This window comes from Eubalaena glacialis, chromosome 10 (genome assembly GCF_028564815.1).
Source record: "Eubalaena glacialis isolate mEubGla1 chromosome 10, mEubGla1.1.hap2.+ XY, whole genome shotgun sequence".
Taxonomy (NCBI): Eukaryota; Metazoa; Chordata; class Mammalia; order Artiodactyla; family Balaenidae; genus Eubalaena; species Eubalaena glacialis.
The window spans coordinates 111,744,497-111,758,424 of NC_083725.1; the positions used below are offsets into that span (position 1 = coordinate 111,744,497).

General features: G+C 38.2%; 1 protein-coding gene across 1 annotated transcript in view; it reads left to right on the forward strand.

Moving 5' to 3' along the window:
• The window catches only part of MS4A13 (membrane spanning 4-domains A13), a 37,928-nt gene extending 26,702 nt beyond the window's left edge, over positions 1-11,226 (forward strand). The window contains exon 6 of the mRNA XM_061203783.1: positions 10,921-11,226. Within this exon, the coding sequence (XP_061059766.1) occupies positions 10,921-11,226 (306 nt within the window). The remainder of the gene's footprint in view (positions 1-10,920) is intronic.
• Positions 11,227-13,928: the final 2,702 nt, after the last annotated feature.

Consider the following 13,928-nt stretch of genomic DNA (forward strand, 5'->3'; position numbering starts at 1 on the left):
TCTGGGAAGTGGTCATAGGGGGAAGAAAAGAAAATTAGGGAATTATAGTATCATGAAAGCCAAAGGAGAATGGAGTTCCAAGGTAGGGATTCAAGTTAGTCAAATAAGTCAGTAATGGAAATGGCAAATAATAAAGTCTCAAAACTTATATCTTGGGTCAAATTGCAGGAAGTTAAAAAGATTTAACAGGATATGAAAAAGTAGAGACAAGAAGATTAGGGGAAACTTAAGCTTGCATATAGGCCAAAAGAAAGGAGAGGGTACAGAGAATTGATAAATGGTACATTTATCACAAATGGTACAAATGATCACAAATTCTTCACATCCCCATATGCATGCTTCTTTGAAATGTGACTTTGAAGCTCCTAAATACATTAAACATTATTCACAGATCTTAAGGCAAAAATAGACAGCGATGAACTTAATAGCAATAATGGATAGATTATCCAGATGAAAAGTCAATAAAGAAATAATGGACTTGAACTATACTTTAGAACAACTCAGCCTAACATACATACAGAAGGTTATATCCAACAGCAGCAGAATACACATTCATCTCAAGGGCACATAGAACATTCTCCAGGATAGATCATATATTAGGTCACAAAACTAGTCTTCACAAACTTAAGAAGACTGAAACCATACCCAATATCTTTTCCAATCACAATGGTATGAAACTACAAATAAATAACATGAGGAAAGCTGGAAATTTTATACAAATGTGAAAAATAAAATGCTTCTGAACAACCAAAGTGTCAAAGAAGAAATCGAAAGGGAAATCAAAAAATATTTTGAGACAAATGGAAATGTAAATACAACATATCAAAACGAATGCAGTGAAAGCAGTTCTAAGAGGGAAGTTTATAGGAATGAATGCCTACATTAAGAAACAAAGATCTCAAGTAAACAATCTAATCTTACAACTCAAGGAACTAGAAAAAGAACAGACTAAACCCAAAGTTAGTAAAAAGAAGAATATAATAAAGCTTAGAGCAGAAATAAATGAAATAGAGACTGGAAAGACAATAGAAAAGATGAACAAAATTAAGAGTTGGATTTTTGGAAAGATAAATAAAATTGACAAACATTTAGCTAGACTAAGCAAAAAAATAGTTGACTCATATTTATAAAAGAGGAGACATTACAACTAATACCAAACAAATATGAAAGATCATAAGAGAATACTGTGAGCAATTACATGCCAACAAATTAGATAACTTAGAAGAAATGGATAAATTCTCAGAAACCTACAACTTACTAAGACTGAATCATGAAGTGATAGAAAATATGAGCAGACCAATAACAGGCAAGGATATTGAATCAGTAATCAAAAATCTCCCAACAAACAAAATCTCAGGACTAGATGGCTTCATTGGTGAATCCTACCCAACATTTAAAGAATATCAATCCTTCTCAAACTCTTCCCAAAAATTGAAAAGGAAGAAAGATTTCCAAACTCATTCTACAAGGCCAGCATTGTCCTGATACTGAAGCCAGACTAGTACACTACAAGAAAATAAATTACCAGTCAATATCCCTGATTTAAAGTAGGTGCAAAAATCCTCAACAAGATATTAGCAAACTGAATTCAACAGTATATTAAAAGGATCACACAACATTATCAAGTGGGATTTTCTCTGGGGTGTAAGGATGGTTCAACATACACAAATAAATGTGATACACCACATTAACATAATGAAGGATAAAAGTCATATTTCAATGGATGCAGAAAAAGCATTTGACAAAATTTAACATTCTTTTGTGATAAAAACTCAAAAGCATAGGAATGGAATTTACTTCAACGTAATAAAGGCCATATATGACAAACCCACACTTAACATCATACTCAAGATTGAAAAGCTGATAACTTTCCCTCTAAGATCAGGAACAAGACAAGGATGCTCACTCTTGCCATTTCCAGTCAACATAATACTGAAAGGCCTTGCCTGAGCAATTAGGCAAGAAAAAGAAATTAAAAGCATCCAAATCAGAAAAGAAGTAAAATTATCTCTGTTCGTGTATGACATAATATATAGAAAACCCTAAAGATTCCACAAAAACTGTTAGACCTAATAAAGTAATTCAGTAAAGTTGCAGGATACTAAATCAACATACAAATATCACTGCATCTATGCATTAACAGTGAGCTAACTGAAAGAAATAAAAGAATCCCATTTACAATAGTGTCAAAAACAGTAAAATATTTAGGGATAAATTTAACAAAGGTGGTGAAAGATCTGTAGACTGAAAACTTTAGAACATTGATGAAAGAAAGAAAAGAAGACACAAATAATGGAAAAGATACCCCAAGTTCTCAATGAGAAGAATTAATAGTATTAAAATATCCAGATTACCCAATATGATATATAGGTTCAATGCAATCTATCAAAATTCCAATGGCATTTTTCTGAGAAATAGAAAAAACTATCCTAAAATTTGTATAAAACCACAAAACACCCCAAATAGCCAAAGCAGTCTTGAAAAAGAGCAAAGCTGGAGGTATCACACATCCAGGTTTTAAATTACATTACAAAGCCATAGTCATCAAAACAATATGGTATTGAGGGGAGATCTAGATGGTGGAGTAAGAGGACGTGGAGCTCACCTCCCCCAAAAAAACACATCAAAAATACATATACATGCAGAGCAATTCTCACTGAAAACTAACTGGAAACTGGCTGAAGGACTCTTGTACAACCAAGGCTGTAAGAAAGATACACACGTAATCAGGTAGAAAGGGAAGAAAAGTGATTGGGTTGGGACTTGTGCTCCTGGGAGGGACTCAGAGGAAAAGGGAGAATACATGGCAGACACCTGCCCTGGGAGTAAGCAGGTTAAGCCACAGACTGGGTATCCCACTCTTGCAGTCTTACATGGAGAAGCCAAGCCCCCTTGGCTGATTAGAGGACAGCTGGGACAGAGAGAAAGGCTGGAGAAGCCTGGACTCTGCTAACAAGGGGCATGAGTGCACTGCCTTGCCCCTGAGGCAGGGCAGAGAGAGGTCTGCCCTAGGAGAAGCCAGATTTCCCAAGACCACCTCATTGAGTGCTGCAGCCCAAGCCAAGTGAATGCTCTGGTCCTGCTCACTGCACACCACAGCACAACACTGGATCTGGGGCAGCCAGTACCAGGGAAAAGACTCGACTTTAGGACACAGAGGTGACCTGGCCCCGGGATGGAGCCTGGATAGGGCTGTGGCAGCCACAGTTGGTACTTACTCAAGCAGCAGCCCAGATTTCTGATAGCAGCCACTTGGCAACAGTTCACCCCACTCCATCCAGGGAAAGAAACTACACAGGCCCCATCTCTCCTACAGAACAGTGCCACAACAGGGTAAGAGTGGTAAAGGCTGGGGACAGTGGTCAGCTGTGAGAGATGGGTCTCACCCCCAAGGCAGGGCAGGCAGAGTTCAGCTCTAGCGGTTGCTTGGTTTTGCGCAAACCCCCTCACCACATGCCCCAACCCAGTGCGCCCCAGCCCAAGCTGAGCAAACACTCCAGCCTAACTCAGACCAAACCACAGTGCACCTTTGGATCTGGGGTGGCCACAGACAGGAAAAAGACTCAACCATGGGCTGCATCTGAGTGGAGCCACAGATGCCTACACAGGCAGTGCGTTGAACCTCTGTATGTGCACAGGCCCCACTTGCTTCAACACTCCCCTCCTTTGGGGCAAAGGTCCTGGTGAGGAGAGATGGAAAAACACACACTTAAAGTGAACAGAGACAACCCAAGTCCAACCCAGGGCTTCTGCTCCAGCAACTTGGTGTCAGACCCTGCCCCTGACAAGGTGGTGATGGCCATTGAGCAGAGAAGAAGTTCCACCTCACATCCAGTGCTGGCTATAGCCCCTCCACCTCTAACCCCACCCCCTACCAAGTTATAGCTTCCAGCACACCCTGAGGAAAGACGTGACTAGCACCCACATCAAATCCAGCCCTCCCACCAAAACCACTGGGCACAAGCAGTCTGCATAGGAACACTCCCACATAAGAACACCATTTCAAGACCACAATAGGTAACTGTTTCAATTAAATTCATACAGGAAGAGGAAGTTAAATAAATTAAAAGGCAGAGGAACTACTCTCAATTCAAAAAGCAAGAGAAAACCCCCTGAAAAAATAATGAAACATATATAATTTACCAGATAAATAATTCAAAACATTGGTAATACAAATGTTAACTAGGAAAAAGAAGTGCTCCAAACACTAAACATTGTAACAAGGATCAATATAATATAAAGAAGACCCAATCAAAAATAAATAAGTCAGTAGCTGAAAATTTAAAAGCACACTAGAAGAAATGAATAGCAGACTAAGTGATAGAAAAGAACACATAGTGATCTGGAAGATAGAATAATGGAAATCACCCAATCAGAACAGCAAATTGAAAGAAGAATGAAAAAAAAAAACAACATACGAGATTTATGGGATAATATAAAATGTGCCAACATTTGCATTATCAGGGTTCCAAAAGGAGAAGAGAGAGAGAAGGGAATCAAAACTGTATTTGAAAAAATTATGGCTGAAAACTTCCCAAACCTAAAGAAGGAAACAGATATCCGGGTACAAAAAGCACAGAGAGTCCCAAAGAAAATGAACCCAGACAGCCCCATGCCTAGACACATTATAATTAAAATGGCAAAAGTTAAAGAGACAACTATAAAGGCAGCAAGAGAAAAACCAAGAGTCATATACAAAGGTACCCCCTTAAGGCTATCAGCTGATTTCTCTACAGAAACTCTGCAGGCTAGAAAGCAGTGGCATAATATATTCAAAGTGCTGAAAGGGAAAAACCTGCAAGCTAGGATATACTACCCAGCACGATTATCATTTAGAATAGAAGGAGAGATAAAGAACTTCCCAGACAAGAAAAACTGAAAGAATTCATCAATACTTAACCTACCCTAAAATAAATGTTAAATGCTCTTCTCTAAATGGAAAAGAGGAATTTATAGGAAAGGGAAAATCCTGCTAGGATAGTCAAATATATAGTAAGGATTGAAGATCACTTAAGTAAGTCAGAACTTAGATTAAAAGACAAAGAGTGTACTGGGCATATACCCTGAGAAAACCATAATTCAGAAAGAGTCATGTACCAAAATATTCATTGCAGCTCTGTTTACAATAGCCAGGACATGGAAGCAACCTAGGTGTCCATCATCAGATGAATGGATAAAGAAGATGTGGCACATATATACAATGGAATATTACTCAGCCATAAAAAGAAATGAAATGGAGGTATTTGTAATGAGGTGGATGGAGTTAGAGTCTGTCATACAGAGTGAAGTAAGTCAGAAAGAGAAAAAGAAATACAGTATGCTAACACATATATATGGAATCTAAGGAAAAAAAAAAATTTAAAAAAAAAGGTCATGAAGAACCTAGTGGCAAGATGGGAATAAAGACACAGACCTACTAGAGAATGGACTTGAGGATATGGGGAGGGGGAGGGGTGAGATGTGACAGGGTGAGAGAGTGTCATGGACATATATACACTACCAAATGTGAAATAGATAGCTAGTGGGAAGCAGCCGCATAGCACAGGGAGATCAGCTCGGTGCTTTGTGACCACCTAGAGGGGTGGGATAGGGAGGGTGGGAGGGAGGGAGATGCAAGAGGGATGAGATATGGGAACATATGTATATGTATAACTGATTCACTTCGTTATAAAGCAGAAGCTAACACACCATTGTAAAGCAATTATACTTCAATAAAGATGTTTAAGAAAAAAAAAAAAAAAAGACAAAGAGTGTAAAAGCACCTATAACTAAAAGTTAAAGGATAGGCACAAAGAATTTCCCTGGGAAGTTGAAAAATGCTGGGGTAAATGTGTATAGTTTTGTTTGTTTGTTTGCTTGTTTGGCTTATAATTGAGTATAAGGAGAAAAAACCCTCCTATACAAAACTGTAAAGAAATTAGAAGTTTGTTTTCTATATCTCCACCCTCCTAAGACGATAAGAGACAGGTAGATATGACTTTTCTGTCTCAGATATGTCTTATTCAACATATATTCTCCTGGGACTAAGGACACTTGGCAAATCATCATTAGGCACAAGATTAAAGGTACATTGAAATCTGTGGTCTCTGTATTTTACAATTTCCTGTGTACAAAAAGGCAGTATATTCTAATATCTTCAAAAATCAGATGTTTTAGAGCTAGAGAGTTGAAACATCCCAAGAAAATTTGGTACAGTTATTCAGTAAAGTTATATATATAGTTCTACCCTTACTAATTTACCATTCCCAATCTGGAAGACGAAATTTATCTTCAGCTTGCTTCATCCATCACTGATGCAGAGAACTCTTGTCAAAGGTACATCCTCATCTTCCATTTCCATGCCAACTGTTTTAAAACTCATGTCGCAGGCCCACACTTAAGGAACAATCAAAAAGCAATACTAGTGTCCAGCAGAGAGAGCATACCTTTTCTCCAAAAGAGTATGAGGGTCAGGTATTTATGAGAACAGATTCTGGCACCTGGGAGCGTTGGAACTGAAGGAAGTGCCAAGGGTTGGGACTTTGGGAGGCAGGAGGGGATTAGGAACCAGATGATAATAGGGCCTATTTTTAGGTATTGCATATATGTCTGGGTTAAAGCAGAGGTGCCCAGGTAATCCTTTTTTTCTAATCCTAGGTTCTCATGTGAATAGACTAATAGCAGTTCCAACTCTGAAATTCATTCATATTAAAGCACAAATCATTGATAGAAGACAGGATATAAAAACAAAGAGTTCAAATTATGTGAAGAAATAAAACTACAAGGGACTTTTAGGTATGAGTTTTAGGCTGAAAAAATAGGAAATCACACTCATTTACCAAATTAGGCCTAAGACTTCTCAGTTTTACTCATAACAAATGTGTCAGCATAGATATTCATCAATAAAGATGATAGTAACTGGAATACGAAAAAACTTCCCAAAGAGACAATTCTATGGAAGAAACCAATAAGGGGAGAGAAAAAAAATACAGAGATAATTTGATAATAATGCCTCAGTTTTGTTAATCAACCAGGTTTTCAAGAACTCCAACTATGTGAACTGACATTAAACCCACACATTTTAAGAAAACAAAATGTTTCCGGCCATTAAAAATTAAGAGCCAGCCTCTGAAATTGAATGAAAAAGGAAAATAGATTAATGCTACACACACACACACACACACACGTACACACACACACAGAAGTTCTAATGTCTGATAATGGTATCTCCCTACTTACCAGACAATCAGATTCATTCAAAAATAGAGATTTAGGCAAAATGACTTCATATTGCAAAGGCAACTTGACCTGCGCTGACCAAAGGAAGAAAGCATGGCGTATTTGTAGGACGGCAAGTAGTTTGATGAAGATGAACCATGGTGTCTATTGGAGAGAAGGTGGGAAGTGAGGCTACACAGTAGACAAGGGGAGAATATGATATAATTTGAATGACACGCTAAGGCATTGGAATTTCAGCCTGTCCATGGTGCACTACTGTGGAAACACAGTAAGTAGCATCATCAGACTTTTGGTTAGTTCCTTGTAGTTAGAATGTGGAGGATCTGAGGTGGCTGTTATTCTAAAAACGGGTTCTCTAGGTTAGACAATAACTGCAATTTTCTAGAGGAGAGATGATGCATATTACAACTAGAATAGTGGGAGATGAAGACAAGGAGGAAAAGTTTGAAATGTATGTGGAAGATAAAATCAAAAGGATTTGGAGATTGGTTATATTTGCAAGTGACACCAGTGCTGGGGTTTGGGAGTTAGCTGGAATAGAGGGAAAAGAAAAGCTTTATAGGCAAATGATGAATTTAGATTGGATTGTTCTTTATCTGAGGTGCTTTTGGACAATCTATGTAGAAACATTTATTAGGAAGTTGGAAATATGAGACTAGGAATTTAGTAGAGAATTCTAACATGGTAATTCAGCTTTGAAGGTAGTGCACTCCATATATACAAATGGCATTTCCAGTCAAGAAAGCTCAGATCCAGCAATCAAATGTCCACAAGAAACCAGGTGTAAAATGTTACAAAGTAATGGCCAGATGGTGTCTTAGAGAACCCAGGCCCCATCTAATGGCCTTAAAATCAGAGTTAAAAAAAACCAAATCACAATATTAGTCAAATAACGAAACCTCTTAAAGTTTGTAAGCTAAATTGTTTAGTCCAAGGGTCTTTCTAATTGTGATTTCTTACAAGAGGGAAAATAGAAGGGACCCTAGGGAAGAATATCATTTAAGACCAAAATATAAGGCCATGGAAAGGAGTCCACAAGGAGTACACAGAGAACTAGGAGAGAGTCAAATGTTGGAAACTAAAGGAAAAGACAGACATGGTGAAAAAGCAAGTTGTTTTAACCATAATTACTTAAATTAGCTTTAATCATTTATTTTTAATTTCTATAATTTACAGTAACACTTAAACATAGATTCTAATACTACCCAACCACATATGTACTAAATTTGACTAAAAAATTAAATATTCCTATGTTATCATATATATAATCAATCTTTATTGCTTGTGCTCATTTAGCATCTATTTAGGCATCCACCCTTGTTTTAGACCCTGGGTGTAAACAAAGACAAGACCCCTACTCTAATGAAGCTGAAGGAGAAGATAAATGATACATATGTTTGTCTGTTTTTTAATGAGTTAGCAAGAGAATTTTGGAAGTGTGGCATTAGAAAATGCATTTTAGGAAATGAACAGGATGATGGGAAGAGAGGTGGGGTAGGTAGTTGGCACTATTTTAGATAGGAAATAAATGCTTTTCTAAGAAGGTGATTTTTCAAGCCATTTTCCGAGTCAGAAGACAAGTGCTCCAAGCAGAGGAAATAGAACAAAATCCTGAGAAGGGAAAAGGATTGGCTGGTTTGAGAGGATGGTGTGTCTAGAACTCATTGATTGAAAAGGAAGGTGATTAAGGATGAAGCTGGAAAGATAGGCAGAACCAGCTCACATAGTGCCTTTTTGGCCCTGTTGTTAAGATTTTATGTAAATGTAGAGAAAAGACATCAAGAAAATGAGCTGAAAGAGGGAAGAGGTTTATAGGAGAGTGAAAAGATCTAGAATAGCTCTATCCAATAGAAATATAATATGAGCTATGTGTATAATTTAAAATTTTCTAGTAGCCACACTAAGAAAGTAAACAGAAACAGGTGAAATTAATTTTAATAATATATTTCCTTAACCAAATATTTCAAAAATATTTAGATATTTTACATTCTTTTCATCATATCAAGTCTTGAAAATTTGGTGTGCATTTTACACTTAAATGCACACCATTTTACACTTAAAATACATGTCAGTTCAGACGAACTACATTTCAAAGGCTTAACTGCCACATGTGGCTAGTGGCTGCTGGTTTGGGCAGTATGGGTCTTGAAGTTTCAGCAGAATTCACAGAAAATGTATTCATCATTCACCCTACCCGAGGACTCTTGGTTCCAGAGAGTGAGCGAGTGCTTAAAAAAGTATTGCCCTCAAAACAAAGCAAGGTTTTTCAGGCCAAGGAGGTACAGAACATTTCTTGTGAAGAGGTTAAAGATGTAAAGGTGACTGTGGCCAATAAAAGTCAGATTCCAGGGGACACAGTCAAAAGACTTCCCACTGCATCCTCACTTCAGCTGATGACTTCAGTTTTTCCCTCTCTTCTGCATCACTCCCACAAGTATATAAAGCATGTTATTATTTCCTCTGTTTAAAACAAAAAACCTCTTGACTACTTCCCCTTCTACCTATGACTCCATTTCTTTCCTTTCCTTAAAAACAAAACTCAAAAAAAACTTTCCATATTGACTATTCCCAAATTATCTCCTCTCATTCTCTCTTGAATCCATTCCAAGTTAGGGTTTGGCCTCTACCTTGCCCCTAAAACTATTCTTGTCAGTGACAGCAGTGACCTCCGTACTGCAAAATCTAATGAGCAATGCTCAGTCCTCATCTTAACTGACCATCCAGGAGGCTTTTAGCATAATTTTAGCATAATTTTCTTAGATTCCAGGGCTCTTCAGGTACCTTTCTGGCCACTCTTTACCTTCTATGCTGGATCCTGTTCATCTCCCTGACCTCCTGACACTAACACTCATCACTTCCCTTCACCCTGAACCTTCCCACGAGGTAAGCTCCATGAGGTGCAGAAATATATATTTTTTCTTCACTGCTTTTATCCCCAATATGTAGACCAGTACCTGACACATACTGATGCTTAACAGATAATTTGTTCAATAAATTATACAATATGTAAAAGACCAAGCACCTAAAGCCTCAACAAATGCTAATTACATTCCCTTACCATAATGTTGTCTTTAGTTAGCCATCAAAGCAAATCATTTATACTCTTAAGCTGGGACTCAGTATAAACGAGGGAGTTTGAATAGAAAACATTTTGTTCATTTATTCATTTCTACTATGTGTCAGACACAGACACAGTGCCTTTACAGACTATTGAGTTGTTTTTAAAAAAAAAAAAAAAGTTCTCCATGGTACCCGGCATCATGGAATCATGGACATGGCTCTCAAGTTAGGATTCTAATATATTAGTTGTTGGGACCTGATTACAGCATATTTTAAACTTGTATAACCCGATTTCAGTTCTCAGAGTAACTTAGTGTGAACATGGGAGATACACAGAAAATATATTATCTCATTGTACAGAAAAACAACCTAAGGAACAGGAAAGATAAATATTTTGCCCAAGCACTTATGCACCTAATAAAAAGGAGAGTTAAGGACTAGAGCCCAGGTTTGCTGAGCAGTACTCTTCCCTCTACACCTTGTGAAGGTTAAAGGTAGAAAGACTGTTGCTGATACAAACCTAGCAGAAAAGTGGGGAGGAGGGCATGTGTTTGATGGAGGTGTCCCTGCAGAGGCAGCCAGGGAAATCAGGCATGGCCCAGATTGTGATGCTAACAAACGCAGAGTGTGATGCTAATACAGGCAGGAAAGGGTTTGGTCTATGTTAACTCCCTCCCCCAACGTCTCATTCCCTATACGTGTCCTGGGAGCCTGCAGATTCATCAGAGCTCCAACGCCCCCACCGCGCAGGTGTCCCCGCGGGGCTCCTCGCGCAGCCGCGCCCGGAAGCCGAGCTCTTGGTCACAACTGCGGCGTTGGAACCGCGCGAGGGGCGATGAGGGTCACAACCGAGGAAGCAGGACCCACTCGGCAAGTGCTGCCGCCAGGACTTCCGGAGCCGAAAAGTCCGGAACTGAGGGCATCACCTGCGAGATCACGCCCCTCTAGCTAGTCCTGTGATGAAGTGAATGCAGGGATCCGTGGTCGGTGTAGACCGCCCTGAGGGCAGGCATTCCCAACGCAAGTTCTTCTTGAGTTTCAGTTTTGCACCAGTTTCTCTTATTTGCTCCCCAACACAATCCTACAGGGTTTTTTGGCCGCTGAGGAAACACCCTTTGAAAGAATAAATGATATGGGTAAGGACAAGATTTGAACTCAAATTTGACTCTTTCCACTATACCTTTCTACCTCTTCTCAGTTTCAAGCGTCGACAGGCCTGCTTAGAGAACTCAAACCTTAAGAGTTCCAGTAAATGGAAGGAAAAGTTTATTAGTGAAGAATTTAAAGACAAAGTCTTAAATTTCAGATATGGCTATAAAGAAGAAGTTGGGAAAAAAATAAAAAGAGCCAGACATTGGAGATTCAGGAGAGTAGATTGTGAGAGTAGACTGCCAATGTGAGAAAAGTTAGAAGACAAAGCGAATTTTTTAAAAAGACATTTTAGTTGCAAGAAACAGAAGCTATCTCTTACTAGTTTTAGCAAAATGAAGGTATATTTGTTGTAATATATGAACAGATATGATTATATAATGTAAGGGCAAGAAGTTAGCCAGGTTTCCAAAAGAAACTGGAACTAGAAAATTGAAAGGCATCAGAAACTCAACAAGTTCTGCTACTTCTCATCTCTTCTTTTCTCTGGGTGTCCTCTCTATTTTTCTTACTCTTCAAACTCACTTTCTCTACAACTCTGTCCATTAGGGTAGAGCATGGCAACACCACTGCTCCCAAGGTTTTACATCTTTCCATTAAGAAATCAGCCTAAACAACCTGGGAAAGCGTATATTATGATCCCACTTTGAGTTAGATGTTCACCTTTGGCCCAGCTAGCTAGGACTAAGGAAAAATTCTCATGGATATTAAATATGGAGTCTAAGGATAACTGAAATGAGTTATACAGAAATCCCAAAGGTTATCCACAGCTTTAATGATAGCTATCTGTGAGTTTTAATTGTCTTATCTATTGAATACCTTTCCTACATTTTCATAGGTTCCCCAACTTGTGAAGCCCACCTTTACAAAGTAGAATATGTAGCACTTTACTTTTTAGCCTCCTGTGCAGCCGATGTAGACATACGTGTTCTGTCAGTCAGGTGTCCCTGCACCAGACTTTAGTTGGAAGAAAACAATATGGAGTAAGAGAATAAACCATAGCAAGAAAAAGTCCAAGTTTTCTGAATATGGGTAATTTCTAGAGGGACTGATGGATGGGAGCAGCCACCATATACTATTTACTACAGTCCAATTTAAGGTTGCCACATGAACAAAACTACTTGAGAACTAATTATTGGATTTTTCAAGATAGTAATATTGATGGTTTGATGAAAAACATCTCTCAGGGGAATATGAAGCAGTGAAAAATTAGCAGCGCTAGGATTAGATTTCCCTCCATTTTAAGTACCTTACCCAAGAACATAATATTTATTTGTTTCCATATTTTCCTATAGAAAAGAAACATTTATCTTTTCATTTCTCTATTGTATCTTAGTGAAAAATGCCACGAAATCGTGTGTGGATAAGAGAGGAAACAAGAATGTTGGGGGTAAGAACTAAAGGCTACTTGAGTGAATAAATGACTATAGTGTTGCAATTTCTAAATATAAAAAGGAAAAGACTTTAACCACCTCTATTGTGAACTCCCCAAATTAAAGAGATGTAATTAAAGTGTCCTGAAATGGTTATGTAATAATATCTGCATTCTCTACATGCTGCCTGAAAGTATCAACTATATATCAAGCTAAAGTTAAATAAAGCAAAAATTATGAATCTATCAGCTACATTTAAATACCCCAAAACTACTACAACCTAGTAATACTCCCAGCAAATATACTGAGTCTGGAAATGGGTATAAAATCCCTTTTTGGCATCTATAAATTATTTTAAGCTGAGCTGATGATGACATGGTCCCAAATGAGGTGGTCAGATTGTGGGAACTATATTCAGGAGAAGCTGCAGACCATAGAGCTTTGTGGACAATCATCATAATGGCACTATGTTCTGGACATCATTCCCCAGACATGGCACTGTTTTCCCAATCAACTCCCATCAAATCTAGCAGGTTATATCCTTTTGCATTAGCCACCCATATTGTTGGATGATGGAGCCAGATTAGGAATTAAACCAACAGGATTAAAGCTTGGTCCAGGAATATTCCCAACATCTCAAGTCTATTATTGCCTTCCCTTATTTAAGATCTACCTGATCCTCTACAAGAATTGTACTAAGAGCCTTATATAAAGCAAGCAGGGAACCCAAAGTTTCCTCTCCTCATTCCCAATTTTATGGTGTTAAAGACCTGGATTCCTAACCTGCTTCTCCACTAATCTGATCTGGATATTGGGAAGGAATAAAGTGTTTCTGAGAATATGTCTGTTACTGGCCACATTACTGTCCTTCTAATGATATCGACCATTATCCGAGGGTTTAGGTCTCATTTCAGTCAAGAAAACATTCTGCTTTGCAATTTTGGACAAGATAAGGTAGATACATTTCTCCCTATTCCTACCACTAATTACAGCTAAAACTTTGGATAAATATAAGGAGACTGAAAGGTACAGAGGAGGCAGAAGAGCTAGGGACCTTGGAATCCAAAGAATGACCTGGTGGTGAGTTTCCTGAGGTTTTTTTGTTTGTTTGTTTATTTGTTTGTTTTT